Source organism: Lytechinus pictus, chromosome 5 (genome assembly GCF_037042905.1).
Source record: "Lytechinus pictus isolate F3 Inbred chromosome 5, Lp3.0, whole genome shotgun sequence".
Taxonomy (NCBI): domain Eukaryota; kingdom Metazoa; phylum Echinodermata; class Echinoidea; order Temnopleuroida; family Toxopneustidae; genus Lytechinus; species Lytechinus pictus.
Genome location: NC_087249.1, coordinates 19,020,233 through 19,041,975, shown reverse-complemented (window position 1 = coordinate 19,041,975; position 21,743 = coordinate 19,020,233). Strand labels below are relative to the sequence as shown.

Below are 21,743 nucleotides of genomic sequence, written 5' to 3'. Positions count from 1 at the left end.
AAATAAGATAAATAAGAATAACAATTGAAATTGAAATCACACTGGCAAATTTAGATTCATTTTCTATGAATTTAAATGTACAATTATAAATTATATGATTACCATGTAAAGAACGAGAAAGATAGATAGGGATAGAAAAAATTGTCTTGTTAAAAAACGTGACGATTTATGGGTCCCTCTATATAATACTAAATAATAAGAAATTGAGGGGATACATGTCCTACCCCTGATCACCGCCCATGATTGGTATCATTATCATCATCGTCCTCATCATGCATTAATCATTATCATCATCATCGTGGGTTGTCGTCGTTATCATCATCATCATCATCATCACCAGGGGCGGATCCAGGATTTTCCAAAATGGGGGGGGGGGAATTTTGACAAGCAAAAAAAAGGGTTTCAACCACAGATTAAGGATATTTCGTACCCGAAAAAAAATGACAAGCAGAAAAAAGGGTCTTCACCTATATTTTAATGGCATTTTTACATTACAAAATTTTAATTTTGCTTCTCAAAAAGGGGGAGGGCCACGTGCCCCTGTGCCCCCCCCCCTGGATCCACGCCTGATCATCACGATTCCTTTCTTCGAGAGTGGATTTTCAGACCACATTCTTAATGTTTTACACTATATAGACCTCTAGAAAAAAAATGGAATTAATTCGGAGGGGAAAATGTACTAAAATCGGGGGAGGGATTGATAAAAGGCATACGACTGATTTGGAAAAAAAAAACGAACTGTGAAATTCGGGTCTCAAAAGTTGAATATTTTAGGAGGACCGGGGGAGTGTTTCATCAACATTTTCATCCGACAAGTTGTCAGATCTGACATCTTTCCCTGCATGTTGATTGGCTGAAAGGCACTGTTCCTATGGTAACTGTCGGATAAAATGGGACTTGTCGGATAAAACGTCCGACAAGTCCTTTCATGAAACGCTCCCCGGGTGTGACCAACCAGGGTCATCTTTGTGCGCGTTTTATCTTTAGGGAAATTCCCTACGAAAGGGCTAGAAAATATTGCCAATCACTTGGCAAAATTGATATGACAGTTTAGTAGAAAAATAAAAATATTATAACCATTCATTTCACATTAAAATATTTTTTTAAGAATATTAAATAATATTAAATAGCTAAAAATTGTTTTATTTTGTATATTATTATAAATTTTTACATTAAATATATTGCAAATTGGCTCAAGAACAAAGCTAAAGTTGGAAGGCGGGGCTCGTGCGAATGATGGCTTATGTCGGAAACGCTGGTGGAGAGAGTGCGAGAGAATGTCAGCACACGACAATAATACACCACCCATTGAAAATTTACTGGTCAGAGAGCGGCTTTTGGGAACATCAGCCGACATGCAGAACTCGGAGGAATTTCAAGATTTGCCCGTTCATGATGACTTTGATCCGTTTGAATCTTACACGGAATTGCCCGAAGAAACCGTAGATGCCAACTTGACCGCTCCCCCAGAAAATGAGTGAGTAAATAACGCGTGGGAGGACAAAATCGCAGAGCTATTTTTGTTATTGTTGTCCCGATTGTCCAATTCATTCATTCACTGCCTGACGCACAAAGGAATGAACTTTCAATTCATTCCGTGCACATCATAATCACTGCACTGTCGCATATGATTGAAATGCTCTTCGCACTTCTCGTGTTGATTCCACATGATGTGTGGCAGTTTGCTCATTTTGCCTGTAATTTTGGCATTTCTCCCTTTACTCACTGTTGTCAGCATCATGCCGATTTCAGAAAATAGGATGGGAGTGGGGTGTCCAGACATTTTGAATTTGAAAAAGAAAATGAAGCCTTTTTATTAATTTTTGTCTGACTTTGGCTTTGCCAGATGGGCAGTTCCACGGTTACGACTTACGGAGTGACATTCAGAAGCAAGTTTTTAGCATTCAAACAAAGATATCACCCATATTTAAATAGCTATTTGCAAAGAAATGGTACCTGACAGTAGTTGCTGAAACCTACTTTTCAAAATAATAATTGTTGTTGTTTTGTCTTTGATTCATTGAATTAATGAGATATGAATATTCATAATCATGGTTACGGAGTGAGGTAAATTAGGACATGCATATTTGAGGAGAAAACATATTGCTCAAACTCTGTGAACTTTAAATGGCTATCACAATGTTGCGTTATTGATTGGATTCTATGTTCTAGCTTTAATATGCTGCATTACATTAAAAAAAAATTGTATTTTTTCGTTAATTACAACTTAAAACATAAACCCATACCTGGTTACGGAGTGACATCTGAAATATTCACACACAGGCAACGTAAAATAAACTTATATTTCAAAATTTTCTTTTGATATGATGTAAAATGATGACTTTCAGATTATCCGAAAGAAAATTTCACAAAACAAGCAATAGTTTTCTGTTAAATTGAAATTAAGTAAAAAACAATATATGTAGTCCCATGTATATAATTTTTTGTATGGTTTGGATTCTCCTATAAGGAGATGCGTAAGAAAAAAAAATTGTGGCTAATTATGTTCCCCTTTTGTATTAATGAAATCCCATATGAGTTTTGATAGAAAAATTTGATCCAGATTTGAAATAGAGCCAATTTAAATTTTTGGAAAATGTCCACTTTTGCTTGGAATTGCCCAGATACACTACAGATCTAACGTTAGATACTAGAACCTGATCTATCTACTATTTAGATGTTACATCAGTAATTTCAAATTAATCATCTTTCTCTATAGGGCCTAATGCCTAACATTGTCTTTGTTGTAGATCTACTAAAAATAGGAAATTTAATGGTCAAGTCCAGCCAAGAAAAATGTTGTTTTGAATCATTATCAGAGAAAAATCAAACAAGTATTCTAGAACAGTTACTAGTAGATCTAGACCTACCCTAAATCTGATAATTTCATCAAAATCAGATGTAAAAATTATGACATTAAAGTGTTGCTTATTTTTCACAAAACAGTATTAATGCGCAAATCAGTGACTTGCAAATGAGAGAGTAGATCTAGATGATTTCCATCACTCACTAGATCTATTTCTTTTGTTTTTTATTTGAATTAGATCTAGGCTATACAATAGACATAGAGGCTAGACCCCAGTCTACATACAGGTATTTCAATTTTTACCAATTTGACATTAAGGACCAACTTTACTGAACCATAACAAATATAGTAATACCACATGTTCAGGGAGTACTACATGTAATATAATAGAACTTTGTTTCACATGACCATGAGGAGAAATTTAGAATATTTCATATAATAAAATACAAAATAAATAGTGAGTGAGTGATGTTATCAGTTCCCTCATCTGCATACTGACCAGGGTGTGCATATAACTAATTTGTGAAATTAAGCGAAACTTAATAAAAATAATTTTCTTATTTTACATCCAATTTTGATTACATTTTCAGTGTTATGCTTGTTTTACTCCTATTATTCAATTTTTTTTTTGGGGGGTGGACTTGTTCTTTAAAATTGATTGTAAACTTGTTACATGTAGATCTGTTGTTATTTTGTAGACCCTTTGCCAATTCATTGACTCTTTCTGGCCAACTTCCATTCTTGAATAGTTCAATGAATACATGTATATCTCACCCGATGTGTTTATGCCCTGTATCAGTATGTCCCTGCATCGTACACATCCAGATCCAGATTCTCAATACAACTTGAACAGTTCAAATCCTGATGTCCCTGTGTATGAGGTTGATTGTGTTTGTGATCGCAAGTTGTTTGAAGATGATTTTCAGTGCACTTTTCCTCTCAAAATGGAAGTTTACTCTGGGCGCCCCAAACTGAACTCCTGATCCAGGCACTCAAAATTTATCTTGACCCCCAGTTGGACTCTCCAGAAAAAAATGTTAGTGTTGAGCCCTGATCATATTTACTGTATTCATTTCAAATATACAGGGTGGCCCTGTCAGTAATCTGGGCACTGTTTTCCTGCCTGGGGCCCTGTAGGCCTAAACAAATATTTACAATATAAACAAGCAAACAATAAACAAACAAAAAAATGATAAATGAACAAAAAACTTGTGAGCAAAATGATTGTAGTTATAATAGGCCTACATAAAAAAAAAAGATGATGGAAAATGAAATAGGGAAACACAAAATTAGTAAACATTTTTGATAACATGTACAACCAGCATTTAATAAGTCGAAAATCAAATAAAGTTTAAGGATGTGCAATGGTAAACCGATTTAAGGCAATTAAGAATTGAAATGATGTGCCAAAATAGAAAATTCTGCATATCATCAATAAATTACAAAAAAATCAACAGGGAAATTCATCATTATTCTATACACTGTAAGTCACATTTTTAAAAAGTGTAACCGTTACTCCACATGATTATGAATCTGGAGGGTGTTTCACAAAGATTTAAGAATGACTTTATTGGTCGCACTTAAATTCTGACGCGTACATGCTATGCAACGCGCAATCTTATTGATCAATACGCAAAGTGCGCGCCCTCTTGGCATGATCTAACCAATACTGGCATGTCTTTTATACCACGCGCAACTAGACATTTAAGTGCGACTCTAAGTCATACTTAAATCTTTGTGAAACACCCCCCTGGTCTATGCATACAGTATATGATAACTGAGTATGAACTTCATAACAAGATACTTGTACATGTTGTAATCAAGTTCAGAAGAAAAGCTGCATGTACAGTTATTCATATTTTAGTTCATCCTCAGATCTTTAAAGGAGAATGAAACTCTTGGAGCAAGTTAGCTTTTGTGAAAGCAGAAAAATCAAAGAATAAGATCAACAAAACTTTGAGTAAAATAGGACTAGCAATAAAAGAGTTATGAGCATTTGAATGTCGAGATCACTAATGCTATGGAGATCCTCCCATTGGCAATGCGACCAAGATCTGTGATGTCACACACGTACAACTCTCCCATTTGGACACTGAAAATATACCCCAAAACATCTCTTTTTGCTCATTCTAATCATATGACAAACGATTCATCAATGATATAATGTTGTGAAACCTCTGTACTTGTCATCTCATACAGAGAACACCTCACCTTGTGGTAGACTCTATAAAAGTGAGAATATAAGTGAAATAAGTACTAAAGTAATGAGGGAGTTGTACGTGTGTGATATCACAGATCTTGGTCGCATTGCCGTTGGGAGGATCTACATGGCACTAGTGATCTCAATATTCGAATGCTCATAACTTTCTTATTATTCATTCAATCTTCCTCAAACTTTCAACAATATGTTTCTTTGATTTTTCTCTTTGATATGGATTCAGCTGGTTTCAAGGGTTTCATTCTCCTTTAATATGAAATTATCTCTTAAATTGAAACATTTTGGGTGGGGTACTCCTTTGACCAATCTCATAAAGGTAAAAAAAGGAAACCAAACTCAAAATAGAGAAGGTTATTTACTTAGATTGAGCCAGACTTGTGTGTGCCTGTACATGTAATGTGTAATATTTTATCGCTATAATTTTCTATTGAGTACACCAAAGAGATTTTAATATTTTGGGTTTATTGTCAAATTTTTACCACTTATCCTCCATCCGCCCCCCCCCCAAAAAAAAAAAAATAAATAAATAAAATAAAATGGATATAGAAATAAGCCAGACACTTGGTTTCCCTTTTTACCCAGTGTGCAGTGTGCTAGTTGAAATATATGCTAGTTTTGGGGGTCACAGAATACAATTTTTATTCCCAGATACTGTCTAGAACATTTGACAGCAAATCTCAGCATACGTGAAAATGTAACTTTTTGATAGTGAAATATTTTTTAAAATCTTTTCTCAAGAAACAAAAAGAGGTAAAATATAATCTAGCAAAAAAGAAAGCTCCTCATTCATTTTCGAAAAATGGAGACTGGATTTGCGATGTTGAATCTTTAGACTTGAATATTTAATGTTTATCCTGGCTTCATCCCCAACTTGTGTGTGTGTTTTTTTTTTCTTCAAATTATTGTCTAACACCTGACAGTGCTCTGTTGACTTACTATTACTTTGAGCCATAAATGTTTTTATTTTAGATTTTATCCTGTTCTTTTATCTTTTCCTTATTTTGCATATTGTTTGAAATGTCATATCGTAAATGTAGGCCTATTGTATCATGATCATTGTTGAATACAATAAAAAACACAATTTATAAAAATTAACCTGGTCTCGACTTGTATAAACTGAAAAAAAATATTGTGTACTATACTGTAAATTAATAAATCCACTTTACATAGGGTATCTCTTTTTTTTTCTTTTTTACATAGTATTTTTCCACTGAAGGCAGGAGTATTGGAAGGCTAATATGGGGGGGGGGAGGGGAGGAGGCACTTGAGTGCTTGATTCTGTTTTATTGAGGAAATTATTGTCCAACATTTTGCAAAGGACAGCAGTGCAAATAACATGATCTGCATTGAGTGATTTATTGTACATTACAAAGTGATAATGTGCCAACTAAGTTGTGGAAATATACATTGTATTTGCTTAAAGGGTGTTGTTTTATAATGATTTCCTGGGGAAATTTTCTTTTCAAGAGTAGTAATAAAAGGCAGAAGTGAAATGTTGTTTTCCTTTCTAAGAGGGGACATTGTCAAAAAGATGTGCATTTAATCACAACTGTCTTGGTCTTGGCATTACATGTATAAAGGTTTATACAAACGTATGTCTATTTGTAAAATACCCATGTTGATTTTCCTGTGAGCTTTGCAATTTAAATGCAGTTTTGTGGATTAATGTTATTGTATACTTTTAATCTAATCAAATTATTTTCAACTTAAAATTGGCTACATTGCTTTACATGTACTTTTTTAAATAAACTAGAATTAGAAACTTACATACATATTGCATCCTCTTCATGTTCATATGACAATGGATTATGGCCCATATGCATGGTTCTTGTTTATATACAGTTATACACAAAATTTAACAATAAGGCATATGGAAAGTACATGTATTTGTATTTTAAAAATTTAAGCACGATTTGAGCTTTTTTTGGGGGGGAGGGTGGGATCAATTGCAAGTACACCTCTTTGTAAGACTGGTTCAGGCAATATCTAGTATAAAAGAGAGTTGTAAAGCTCAATGTACATTGTGTATAGCCCATTTGACGATTGCCATACTGTATGCATTGGACATAAATTGATTTTTTTTTACAACTGTATACTCCTGCAACACAGGCTTTATTTCATTCAGGAGTAGGGTTAGGGTTGCAATAGGGTTTTATAGTTGGTTTAGGGTTGTAGGTTTAGGATAGGATGTTAAATAATCTACTGTACAGCGGAGCAATTGTCGCAGCAAGTGTCATGGAACCATTTATATTGCTTGAACTGTCTTTTCATTGATTTTTATTTCTTTATGGTTCTGATTTCTTATTTAAATGCAATCTTTACTCTTGTTTTTTTTTTTCTAGATGGTACCATGGATGTTTAGATAGACAGTCGGCAGAGATGCGGCTGCATGCAGCGGAGAAACCTGGAAGTTATCTGGTCAGAGAGAGTGAACGAAGGCCAGGTTCATATGTTCTGTCCTACCTAGGACAAAAAGGGATTAACCATTTCAAGTAAGCATTTTTGTTTGACATTGCAATTTGTTTTTATCGGTACTGTAAAAATAAAAGTGTTTTTTGTATCTATAGTAAATTGCATATTATTTTGTGTTTATTTTTGTTTTTATCCTTATTCTTCGTCTTATTATTGTTTTATTATTATTGTTATGATTATTATTATTGTTGTTTTTCGTGGTGGTGGTAGTAATAGTACATATAGTAGTATTTATCATTATTATGATTAATCTATTGTTTGATTGCTTTTCTGCTATTTTAGAATCACTGCTTTACTTGGAGATTTCTACGTCGGTGGCCGAAAGTTCACAGCTCTTCCTCAGTTGATAGGCTACTACACTCACATATCAAATATACTTAAAAATGAGAGATTACAATTCCCTGTCTCTCCTCCGCCAGAGTCGCAGGTATGTTGTTGAAATCAACCATGAAATAAGAATGTAAAAGAAGTTATATATTTCAATAGTCGAATATACATGTTTTAGTGGTACAGTAATTTCAGTCATCAAGTTTATTTCAGTTCAGTTCGATGTATTTTCTCAGCATAAAAATGATATACCAGGTATGCAATATGAACAGGAATTAGAAAAATGGAAAATACTGAAAAGGTTATAAAAACTTGTGAAAATTATTTTATCGGAGATTATTCGAAATGCGTGGGCCATCATGCCTCAAAGAATTTTGGAGAATTTGTGTTTTAACCTTGGGATAATGAAATTCCATAGTACATACATGTACAGTAGTATGCTAGTTGAATAAACAGCTATTTAAATCATTAACCCTTTCCCTTGAAATTCAATACAAAACATTCAGAACAAGTTTGTAAATTAATTCCAGAAGAAATATATACAGGAAAAAAGATAGAATTAAGTCAGTTTTCAAGTCTTTCCTTTGTTTTACACACAATGTCAAACTCAGTATGAAATATATGCCTCCATGTGAATAAAAGATTACAAGGATTATTTGAAAGGAATTTTTTCATGCTCATTCATGATCTAAAAATATTATTATTTTTTTTTTTTTTTTAATTGATTTGACAGCCAGTGGATGAGAAAAAGACGGTTGTTGTTGCCCTTCTTCCGTACAATAAAGTTCCTGATACAGATGAGCTAAGGTAAGATCTCCATGATTTATCCTTGAATTCAAATGGTACTCTAGGTTGGTGTTTCATAAAGCTGTTCTTAAGTTAGGAATGACTTTAACTGGTGATCCTTTCTTATGGTAAATGGTGTTCACCGAAATGTTCATTTGCGATCATGGTTTAGCGCAAAATGCGGATCACCAGTCGTTCTTAAAGTCAATACGAACAGCTTTATAAAAACGGTCCCCTGGCTGAAAATTATAAGATATGAACAGAAAGGCCAATTCACAAAGGTGGTTTTGAAAACCATTGGTTGAATCCATGGTTTATTAAGATTTCCTGTGTGAATTATTCTTATTTACTGCATATTAAATTTCAATTTGGTGCACTGACAAGGGTGTGCATCAGCATTGGACATTTGTTAATGTATACGCAGCAAATTATTAAAGCATAATTTATTCAGGAAATCTACAAAACCAACCGTTCAACCGATGGTTTTCAAAACCACCTTTAGTGAATTTGGGCCATAGAGTAAAATCAGACGAATGAAACACTGGAAATTTCTTCAAAGTTGGATGAGGAATAACAAACTCATGACCATTGAACCTTTTGCATTATTAAATCAATTGATGGAACAGTTCTAGGCAAATCTTCATGAATATGCAATGAATAAGCTGATGGTGTCATCTCCCCACTTTTATTAAAATTTTGTCATCCAAGAATGTAAACATAAGATTGACTTCTGACTGTGTATATTGTATATTAATTTAGTCATTGCTAAAACTTTACTATACAAGCACTTGAGAAGGCTTACATGCTTGTAAAAGAGTGGGGACACCGGACACAACATGATCAGTCCACTTGATCCAAGACGATATGCATAATTTGCATATAACTGTTGAATTCACAAAAAATTGCCAATTTTTAAAATTGAATGTTTAATAATTATTTTTATTTTGATGAAATTTTCAATATTTTTCTCATTGAATTTTAATCTTTAGTATTTTTATTTAAGCCTTACTTCTACTATTACCAAATATCGCTCACTAGTTTTTACATATATGCTGGCGCCGATGTTTTAGTCCGGTCTTTTAAAGCAATAGAGGCAACTTGTTTTGACTGAGCAAGAAAAAAAAGTCTTTCAAAACTTTTTTTTTAATTTGATATTAGATGTAGTAGGCATATAGCAATTTTTTTAAAGCCGCTTTGGACCATTTGACAAAGACCGTCAGAGCAATGAAGTAAAGAAATTCAGTGTCCGAAATCTTTGACATTGTGATGTATCTCTGTATTTCATTGATCCTACTGGTTTGCAGAAAATAATGAGAATGACCAGCATCCTTGGATGGGCACTGATAGACCAATTACAGTACATTGTGGCCTAATAATCAATCTTTCACCATTGTTAATTCATATATGATTGTTTGAAAACTATCTACATGTAGATAGTATTTGTGAATGAATGCTGATTTGTAATTTCCTTGTGAATGTACACTGTTGTAGGAAAATTTATCAGAGCTACAATGTGTAATAGAGACTACATGTACATGTATTCATTAAATATTCAAGTTTAGTTCAATTCAAAATGATATTATTTCCCAAATCTTAAAAAAAATATATACATATAATGTTATACAATATAAAATTCCATAATCAATAAAACTCATAATAAGGAATAATAAGGAATAAAGGGAAACAAGCAGAAAGCAAAGTTTGTAAATAAATGCTGATTCCCTTTTTTCACCAAGCTGTATGTCATATAGATAATGAAATAAGTTCAGTATTAAGCAATATTAAACACATTTAATAAAACACAAAGTAATTAAAAAATAAACAGTAAAACTTTAGGGGAGACTACAAGGTGGGGGTTGCAGAATGAAATGCTACACCACAATTGTAATAAAGGACAAGTCCACCCCATAAAAAAGGTTGATTTGAATAAAAGGAAAAAAATCCAAAGAGCAAAACACTGAAAATTTCATCAGAATCGGATGTAACTAAGAAAGTTATGACAGTTAAAGTTTCTCTTAATTTTACAAAACAGTTACATATATATGCGCATGCTGGTCAGTATGCAAATGAGCAGACTGATGATGTCACCCACTCAAAATTTCTTTTGTATTTTATTATGAAATCTGAAATATTCTAATTTTCTCGTCATTGTCATGTGAAACAAAATTCTATTCCTCCATGAACATGTGGTATTACCATTATTTTAACAGATTATTGTTTAGTTAAGTTCGTCCTTATTGTTAAATCTGTAAAAAATTGAAATATGGTATAATTCAAACAATAAAGAGCAAAAGAAATAGTGAGTGAGGGACATCATCGACTCTCATTTGCATATATACTGAGTACTGCATATTTAACCGTATTATAAATGAAAATACATGTATAAAGCGAAAGTTTAAAATGTCATAACTTTCTTATTTTACATCCGATTTTGATGAAGTTTTCAGCATTACGCTTGCTTGATTTTTCTCTATTGATTCAAATCAACAATCTTTGGGGGAAGGCTTGACCTTTAATAGTTGAGCATGTTGAGAAATCATGATGCAAAAATTGCAAATGTTTGTTCGTGGAAGGCATTGTCTGCTTAGTCTATAAGAGATGAATGTTGCAGAACAGAAAACCCAATTCCAAGTAATATCAGTCAGATTGTTTCTCATCAGAAACCCCCTTTCATTATGTGTGCGTTCATACACAGTCATGTATTTTGGTCTGAGTCATGCTGAAAACTTCATCAGTAGAATGCATAGATCTCCATGTTCAGAGTACTTGCCTTTTTTTTACATTATGCATGGATGAATTAAAAAAAAGGAACATACTGAACATGTTCGTGACACTGTAGACCTGTCCTTTTTAATATTTGTATTTTTTTTAGGTGGAATATTCAATTCAGTTATTTAACCAAAGCATTAAAAATACAATAACATGATAAACATACAAAAAATACAGTATTTACATCAATATAAAATGATGCTTGGCAGGAAGCAGCCAGAAAGGAAAAGACCCTTAAAACGGCCGACCTTACAATATATCATGAAATGTTATATAAGTACCTTATACAATATACTTGAATAATACAACAAAACAAAGGGGGGGGGGGCAAGAGTTAAATGAAACAAATTAAAGAAAATTAACTCACAGTACATGATAATTGGCAAGAATGATTTCTCTGGATCTTTTCTTGATACATTATTAAAAACGATTGAACCTCCTGATAAGTGTAGATGGCAGAGACTTCCAAATGACTGGTCCTTGATAAATGACAGATTTTTTACATAAACATGTATGGTACGTATGAGAGGAGGATGAAATTCAGAAGCACTTCTAGTACTATGTTTATTCACAATTAAATCACAGTAAGTATTATGAGTCAGGGGGAAATTTTTTATGACATACATGTACAGTATTAAATACATAAAAATTCCAATCTGATACACATGCAAATCATTGAATCGCATTATTTTGGGTGAAGAAAATACAGGTGATGTATGGGCAAGAAATGAGGCATGGTCAATAAATAATTAAACTGCATGTTTTTGTAATTTAATAATCCTATATTTTATAATCCTGACCACATTCATTTAACAACCAATTTGATGGAGGAAAAAAAAATGTATATGTTACAGAAAAGAATTGGCAACATTAAAAATAATTTTCATGTTACTTTGGTTAAGAATTTGAAATTTTTGTTTGTACATTGGACTGCTAAAAAGCATTCAAATTTTCAAAAATGTAGTGACTATCATTTTTAGACGATGGATATTTGGTGGAAAACTGAAATTTTAATTCGACAGTGATGATCTTCAGTTTATACAGTAGTGCCCCATCAAAAAAAAAATATGGCATTACAAATGCTCTTCAGTCTCTTACAAAGCAAAAATTCATATCACATCTTTTTAATAAAAAAAGAAAACACTTTTTATCATTTTTTCTGATATTGAAATGAATCCCTCTTCCTGCCATGTAGTGACATTTTGCATATTTACTTTTTCTGCAATTTCACACTGTTTTTTTTCTCTTTAATTTATAGACCCAATGATTGGGCCTACGTGAACATACACTGTAGTTTGAACACTACTCTTTTTATGCTGTACTGTGAAGAGAGATAATTTTATGTCTAGTTTGAGTATAGATCTTTCTTTCCTGTTCAATCCCAGGTCTGTTCTTGATAAAGTTGTAACAGAGAGATCTATAAAACACCCACGTTTTCCTCCCACGCACATGGAAATACATGTCGGCAAAACAAATACATACAGTACAATCATTGGATCCTACTAGGATCCATGGTACAATGCGTAGAGAATTTATGTTTATGGCATGACCTTTCTAAAGCCATTCCAAGCACTTTAAGATATGAACCTGAATATTGGATTTATAGATCTATTTTGGTCTAGATCTCGTCATTGTGCGTACATCAATGCTTCTGAGATGTGTGTGTGTGTGTGTGTCAGCTGGCACCAGTCATGTTTATTTGGGCAAATTGTGTTCAAATGCAGTGAAATTTGTCGGAATTAGTGTTGATGCGTTGTGTGGTGCCTTCTATCGGTATTCAACACAGTGAATTCCCAGGGAAATATTGTTTTTCATATAAAGTATACACACTGTAGTAGTATTTGAAGTGATATTCTTTATGATGACGTTCATGCTGAAATGCCATACAGTGTAATTTGTGCTCATCAACCTGAAAAAAATATATATACAGGTACATGTAGCCTACATGACAACATGAGAATGTTTTACTTCCACAAGTTTACATTTAAATATCAAATGTACACGTGTATTATTAAAATGCATAGTAAAATTCACTAAAATTTTCTTATTAGTTATTTTATTTTTTATTTTTTAACCACAGTTTAATACTACATGTTAACATTTGAATTTAGGGAATAAACTGTACAATCCATTTTCAAAACAAATTTTTAATGTAACATGTATGCTGGGGGGGGGGGGTGTATTTTAGGAATATCTTGTGGGTTTCGTGTACAGTGTATATTTTTCCAGATCTCTATTCATTATCATTTTATTGTAAATAATATTTTGCCATATGGAACTCCCGGCCTTAATAGCAATTAATTGAGACTCTTTTGTAATTGATAAATGCTCTTTAAAACTACTGTATATATTTAATGCAAAAGCTATGAATTTACGGGAGAATTGTCCTAGTTACATGTAGATAGCTGTGTTAAGGTTCTTCAAATGTTAAAATTTGTTTGCCATGTGACTTTTCCACACATAAATGTAGGTAGGTGTACAAGTACAGTACATAAATGCAATTCTTAGCCGGTAGACTCATGCCTGGGTAGACTATCTTTATTCTTCTGCTTGATGATGTTTATGGTGTACGAAATGCTTGTGTAAAACATGTGGGTACAAGCAAAATTGGCATAATTGTTTGGACAGGACTATAAACCATTTCCTGATCAATCATGGATTTTCCCTTTCTGTACATGCACATGTAGTAGCCTGACACCCCCCCCCCCCCCCGCCCCTCCATTTGTGACAGCGCAATTGATATGAGTGATGCAACTAGGTTTAGGTAGCATTTTTCTCACTCCACTTTCTGACGACTCCATGTCCGTTCTTATAAAAAGAAATCGTTGTCAAAAATTGCATGTGTATTTCCTGGTGGCTATTGAATAGACCTTTTTATTTCTAAATACCTGGGGAAACTTGATGACATACATGTACATGCACATGTACATGTACATGTAGCCTACAGTGTAACAAGGTTCAAGACCTAAAGAAATTCTTTGTTAAATTATGCTCAGTACCGGCCACACAGAAACATGGTATTGGTGCTAAAAGAGCACCATCAGTTGGCCCAGTCACATCTTTCAGATTGTGATGTCATACTTTGATCCAAGATGTAAATAATGCGTTGTGACATTAGGCATCGCTGCAACGTTACCAGAACTTTGTAACAGGGACTCTCTTTTTGTTTAATAGCGCTAACGTTTCTGTGGGGCCGTTACAGGATTTCATTCACACCTTTTTATAGTCTGCAAGCACAGACTCAAACTTAATATAACAAATGATACCATGTCTAGGTCAGAGACTAAACTCCAATCCAATCCCTCTAGCCTGTATTCTGAAGTTGGATAGACCATGGTCTAACTTTGTGCTAAAATTATGGGAAGCCAAAAATGTAAAATTCATTGCATGTTTCTTATATTTACCATGATCTTCCCTAATTCTTTAATGGTGAAGACAATTTTATTAATGTATCCCAGACAGTAGGGTGGTTTTAGAGTCAAATTATCTGATATATTGAACTTAATTTATGTAACAATTGGCCATCCACAGTTTATTTAACCAGAGTGTAATTTAAACCCGACTTCAGAATATAAACCTACACTGTAGAGCAGCCACAGTACTGGAGGGAGTCTAGTCTCCTATTTTAGACTCTGCATTATGCTCTATACAAATAGCAAGAGTCTATGCCTGCAGACTAGGCCTTCCTTTTTTATGGTTAGTTTTTTTAATATTATTTTTAGCGTTAACAAACAAGATGTAACTTACTCTTTGCCCTTGTTTTCATATCGTAAAACATACAGATTCTGTTTTTAAAAAAACATTAAACTTCCACAAATTCCGACACCAGTAGATTTGCTTGGTAGAAAATATCCCCTTGGTAGAAAATATCCCCTTTTCTCACAACCACCAGGTTTTTTTTTAGTAGTGTATTTTTTAACATTCGACTTATACATTGGTCAAGAACAAATGAACAGTTTTCTTTGAACTCCACATTTATTGTTCTCTGCACTTCTCTTCAGTTTCCGAGCAGGAGAGATGACCTCTGCCCAAATGAAAATCAGAAATGTACCGTACTCTACTATACTGTATGTCTAGTCTAGTACTTTTGCATATTTGTAGCTGATAGGATAACCTCACAAAAATCGTATGTGCGTAAAGACAAGACGCCCTCAAGAATATTCCAGGATCCAAATTTATACTAATTTTCATCTATTTGGCTCTTTTCTTTCTTTATTTCTCATTCAGTTTCAGTGCAGGAGAGGTATTTGTCGTCCACAATGAGCTGGGTGGGGGTTGGTTGTGGGTTACATCACAGAGGACGGGAGAAAGCGGCATCATTGTTCAAGACCTTGTTAAATTTGTGGTAAGTAGTTTTATCTCTTCTTTATCCATTATTGTGATTTAGCTTTTCAAGGTCACTATTAGGACATCCGAAATGCTATAATGATCTTATTTTCCCCCTGTACATGTACATGTATTGAGAAGATGATATTTGTTTCAATTCAATTGATTTATTTGACATCCTTTGAAAATATTCAAAGTTAACATATATACAAGGATGATATGGTACAACAGCAAAAAGGGCACAAGAATTCCAATAACAATATCGTAGAAATGTAAAAGAAATGAAAAGAAAATGTAGCGGATGTAGGAAGTCGGAAAGGCCATTGACCTGTCAATATTGATTGCAAAATCTATTTATATGGGATTTTTTTTAAATACAAAAATGAACCTACATGTAATTTTAAAATCAAATATTATCAAATATTGTGTGTATGGTCTCCCTACTCACCACTATAAATGTACAGAACATTCCTAGAAGTCAGAGCTTTAGAATGATAATTCTTCTTATACAATTGAATTTCCTTTTTGTAACTTTACATTGTTGAAAGGGTAACACACACAGTTTTTGCATAAATTTACAATTGTATTTTGGAGTTGGAGGATTTTTATTAACTGCCTTCCGTAAAATCCAGCAGAGGAAAGAATAATAATGCTCCCACACCCCCCCCCCAAAAAAAGTGTTTGACTGCTGTAGATACCAGATGATACAGTGAATGTACATGGTATCCCCTAGAAAAGAATTCAGTATCACAATTCTTGGAAATTATAAGCAAGAGATTACATAGGTTTGTTCCCTTTATGGTTTATTTCAGGAAGGCGAAATCGATCCTAATGAGGGAAAAGTGTAAGTACATGTATTCTGTTTTCAAACTGGTAGTATAAGTTATCGAATCATGTAGCATAGAATACTATAGATACCTTTGATATAATAAATCTATGATTAACAATATATGTGGCATTGCTCAGTTGCCTAGGGCAAGCAAACATCCCCGGGCAGGCAGGCAAGCATTTCCCAGAGTCACTTGCCCGTTTGGGCAAGTGGTTATTTTATAATGAAAATATCAATAACACAAATACATGAAATAAACAAACAATAATTGTATGTCTGATGCATTCAAAGACAGACCTTGAAGACAACGAAATTGCAACTTAATCCAGCCAAGGATAAAGCTCGATAACTGTGCGGTACCCTCGCCCAATTACTGCGTGCAGAACTTCTGAGGATCACATGCACAAATCACAGTGGATGCTGCCCAGGCTCTGAAACTTTCTCTAATTAAACGTTCTCACATTACCAATTAAAATTGGCCTTTCACTGTAATTACTGTTCATTGTGTAATGAGTCAATTGGTATGTGCATGTAAATTACATTAATTTTACTTTTTATTGCACACCTTGATCAGAGTTTTTATATACAGGTATTTTCTATAATGAATTGTTATCATTATTAATCCTATTACATTTCTTTTCTATAGATGGTTTCATGGCAATGTGTCTAAAGAAGAGGCGGCAGAGATCCTATGGAAAGGTTTGTATAGTTCTGGGGCCCGTTTCATAAAGAGGTAAACTGTTGTAACTTTGCCATTATGGCAACTACCCTGGCAACCTTGATTTTGATTGGCTGCTGAGCCCTGTTTCCATGGTAGTTGCCATAATGGCAAAGTTACAACAGTTGTAACTCTTCATGAAACAGGCCCCTGAAGTCTGGTTTAACTCAATCCATAGTTGAATCTATCTGTGTTAAAATAGTGAGAAGTCAATCATGTCAAACTTTTTGGCAATGAAAGAGAAGAGCTGTGATTTATGCATGGTGTTGAATACACTGTTGTTGAAAAGGGTACTGGGGATTAACACAGAGAAGTGATGTCACAATAAGGGCACAACTTTGGCACATGTATTATGAAACAAGCAGATTGACGATATCTCTATTTGTAGGCAAAAGTGAACATTCATACTTGATATGATTAACAGTTTTGTGATGAGCTGTATAGGATTCCACAATAGAACATTAGAACACTATAGCATACACAATTCAAATACCAAATTTGACTTCAAACATCGAAATTAATGATTGTGGCAGAAGTGTTTAATACTTGCATTTCTATGTGTTTCATATGTAATTACACTGTATTGTTACCCTGGTCATTAGATCCTCACTGTTCCACACATAAAGTGCACCATATCCACCCCCTAAAGCAACCTACATGTAGCCAGCCAATGTTTTTACCAGTGCACACATGCCAATCTAAGCGCATTGACATTCGCATCCTATTTGGTACCCACTCAACACCTGGGTGGGGAGTGACAAAGGTGGATAAGTGCCTTGTCATCAAAGGGCATTTAACAGTGCCGGATCAAATTTTAAACCTCAACCCTTAGACTAAGAGTCAGTTGACTGAACCACTACACCATGGCTTTTCCAAGAATGCTCCATTTAACTATACCTTGATAAAACGTATGCATGTTTTTATTTTGATAGACGGTGACATTGGAAGTTTCTTGATAAGAAACAGCGACAAGAACCCGGGTGATTACTCTCTTTCCTTCCGCGGACCACAGGCAATTCAGAGGTTCCGAATCCAGAAACAGCAACGTCAGTACATCATGGGAGGCAGAATGTACAACAGGTTGGTAGTAGGAGATCTATTTAGATTAGAATTACTGTGGAACATTAATTTGGTAGATCATACATGTACATGAAAATGTCATTTATTGTTAGTGAAACTCCTAAAAGGATCTAACACCGATTTTACTATTGGTAAGATCTAAATAAAAATGCTTGTTTACAGTATCTTGTTTGTAGCCAGACATTTGGATTTAATTAGTGTGGAACATTAATTTGGTTGATACATGAAAATGTCATGTTTATTTTGAGTAAAATACCTAAAAGGAAACACCGACTAAAATTGGTAAGTATCTTGTACAGTATCTTGTATGTAGCTAGACGATGCAAAGTTCAGATGAATTATCAATGATACCTGTTGAAATTCACTATAATAATGTTCTGATGTATATTCATGTCTATTATGCAGGGGCTCGTAGTATAACAGTATTTTAATTGCTGATTGGGCTACCCTGTTGAATGAATGTGAAATAACTGATGAAATTAATATTCTTCCATTCCATTGAGTCCTATATAGGAAAAAGATTTCTACGAAAATCGTAATCACCAGGCCTATATATAAAAAAATTATATATAAAAAGAAGATAGACAACTAACCAATGAGTACATGAGTTTTAGATGTTTGACATTAACACACCTTGATATTTCTCTTTATTTATTCTTCCTTGCAGTCTGGATGCTATTGTGGACCATTACAAGAAAGAAGAGATAATCGATGGCTTCCGATTATTGGACCCTACTGCACCGAAGGTACATCCATTGTGTTTCCACATCAATGGCATCAAATATAATACAATACAAAGGAAAATTTTATAATAATAATATCTTATTGAGCGCACATACCGTCCAGAGATGCTCATGGCGCTAGCGCAGCAACAGTTCCTTTGGATACAAATATTCTGTACATATAAACAAGTACAGTCCTGCATCATCACCACTGAAATTCCCAGCTACATCCTGGTTGGGCCTGATGACTTTGTGCTTGCTGCTCCGTTCACCGGTTAAATTCAAGCCCGGTCAACTCAGTACTCACAGGAGCTCTAGCAAAAAGGGGCACCAGCCCCCATAGGAAGCCAGTCAGACCAGTGTGTGGTGACAGAGTGTGTACCTTAAATGCATGCAAAACAAATATTATTAGTCAAATATGATATGGATTACTCTTCAAAATATCAATGGAAATGAAATGCGTGATAATGGTACTCTAGTTACACTTACATGGAATTCTGTGCAATATACGTTTGGAAAGAGCAGAGCTTAAACCTGCAACACCTGAAATTGGCTTTTTATCAGATCAGAGATTGTTTTGAGGTCCATTTGTATACTTCGTAAGTTCATAAAACAATCAACATTTTTATCCTCAGACTTCCATTATTTTCAATTCTTACTTCACTTTGAAGAACTTTACAACTTTTATTATGATGTAGAAACAAAGCCAAATCAATTCTCCTTTCACCAAATAATTTTTCCCCAATTCCTATTCTCTAACCCATTTTTATATGCCCTGTTAAATGTTTCTATTACCAGAAGTTCAAGAACCAGACGACAAGCACGGAGGACTCGTCACCGATGGATTATGAAGAGCTACGGAGGAGAAGAAGCAGCGGAATGGGGCTTCACATCATGACAGGAATGGCAGACTCTATCATAAAACAGGGACATCTCAGCAAGAAAAGTAAGAAACTTTTAAATTTTTAAGTTTTAAGGTCATGATTAATCACAGGAATCTCTACCCTGATTTACAACATTTCTATTATTTTCTTAAGATGTAAACTTTGTGTGAATTTTGAGGGTTTTTTTAATTGCGTATTGAATTTATTTTTATGTAAAAAGCTATGCAATTCAGATCATCAGCAGCTAATTGTACCCTGACTGTTATAGACTGATTTGAATAAATAAATGAATAAAACTAAATAAATAAATAAATGAACTATACATACTCTCATTTAGGAGACACCTTTGCAGTTTCATCTTTATTCTGAATGCTAGCAATTACATAGAATATGATTAGATGGAGAAAAATATACTGGGGGAAAAAAATTGTCATTTTCAGTGGAGTATGTAGGGCCGCTCCTGAATAACTTTAGCTATTATAAATCGTTACACACATTACATTGGCAATATGATGAAAATTACAAAATCAGAATTGTGAATGTTCACTTCAAATTTTATTTTTTTCACATTGCGATTACTTCATCAAATGGAAATAGAAATTTCTTTAATTTTGTTCTTGGTTGTTACGGATTTCATACAACTTTATTTGTTACAAGGTCTTATGTGCGATGAAAACCATTTTAATTTGAATTACTAAATATTATCGATAGTCTTGTTTAATCAATCACTTTGTTTTCATCAGGTCAAAAACACAAGAAGTGGAAAACCTACTTCTTCTTACTCAACTCGACAGAGCAACATTTGTATTACTTCGACAATGATGCGGTATGTATGATTTTAATAATTCTCAAATTGTATGGTTTCACTTGTTTTTAATAATGAATTTCAAAGTATTCCTATAAAGATGAATAACATTTTTTGTAATGATCTCAAAATGAGTTTGAAAAGAATCCAATAAAATTAACAACCAAGTGTTTGTATGTATGAATAAAAAATATGTGCCAATTGGCTTTGCAAAAACTTTGTAATTGCTAAGAAATAAACAAAATAAGCATGGAATTCCATAAATTATCGGGTATTTTTCCAAGCAATATTAATACACTGTCCCACATATGCCTTTTTGTGTTGGTTGTCATTAGAATTAATGGTTTTGAGCTAAGATTTCATGACTTCACAAAGATGAGTTGATTTCAATGTAGCAGATCTAGTTCTATTACAATATGGTGGTAATAAGTCTTGATTTTAAAAGCTTTCTCATAAAATAATTGTTTCTGCAATTACTATTTTTACCTTTAAATCTAATAATAGGTGTTGTATTGACAAATACTATGCCACGATCTTGTGAATATCTTTTTTGCCAAGCCATTAAACGCTTGAAAATTGCAATGAGCAAACTACCTCAGGAAGTGATTTTAGGTAACAGGTTATCATGTTTTATTTTGTTTTAACAGCGTACCAAACCGAGGGGGCTGATTGATCTGGGTTATGCTTCCGTCTATGCTGTCCATGAGAGTCTGTTTGCCAGACCCAACTGTTTCCAGATCGTCGTGAGGGCACTCAATGATCTTCAGGTCTTTTACCTCAACGCAGAGTCGCATGAACTCGAAAAGGTGGGAACAATATTTCAATTCAATTCATCTCTATTAGATTTGTTATGAGAAGAGCAGCGTCAACAAGGATTCTACATCAGGAAAAGTTGCAACCCATCATCCCCATTGTCAACTGTTCATAATCAATGTTTGAAATTTGCAATCAATTACAAATCTTTGTGTAACAAGGTAAATTTATGTACTTGCATCAGGAAA

The 21,743-nt window shown here is 33.8% G+C and overlaps 1 protein-coding gene across 1 annotated transcript in view; it reads left to right on the top strand.

Annotated features, from left to right (window-relative positions):
* Positions 1-1,180: 1,180 nt before the first annotated feature.
* LOC129262318 (ras GTPase-activating protein 1-like) overlaps positions 1,181-21,743 on the top strand; it is a 35,781-nt gene continuing 15,218 nt past the window's right edge. Inside the window, exons 1-12 of the mRNA XM_054900421.2 lie at positions 1,181-1,477; positions 7,367-7,516; positions 7,779-7,923; positions 8,557-8,630; positions 15,606-15,723; positions 16,517-16,548; positions 17,180-17,232; positions 18,184-18,331; positions 18,999-19,077; positions 19,852-19,999; positions 20,681-20,763; positions 21,390-21,548. Of these exons, the coding sequence (XP_054756396.2) occupies positions 1,278-1,477; positions 7,367-7,516; positions 7,779-7,923; positions 8,557-8,630; positions 15,606-15,723; positions 16,517-16,548; positions 17,180-17,232; positions 18,184-18,331; positions 18,999-19,077; positions 19,852-19,999; positions 20,681-20,763; positions 21,390-21,548 (1,389 nt within the window). The 5' untranslated portion in view covers positions 1,181-1,277. The remainder of the gene's footprint in view (positions 1,478-7,366; positions 7,517-7,778; positions 7,924-8,556; positions 8,631-15,605; positions 15,724-16,516; positions 16,549-17,179; positions 17,233-18,183; positions 18,332-18,998; positions 19,078-19,851; positions 20,000-20,680; positions 20,764-21,389; positions 21,549-21,743) is intronic.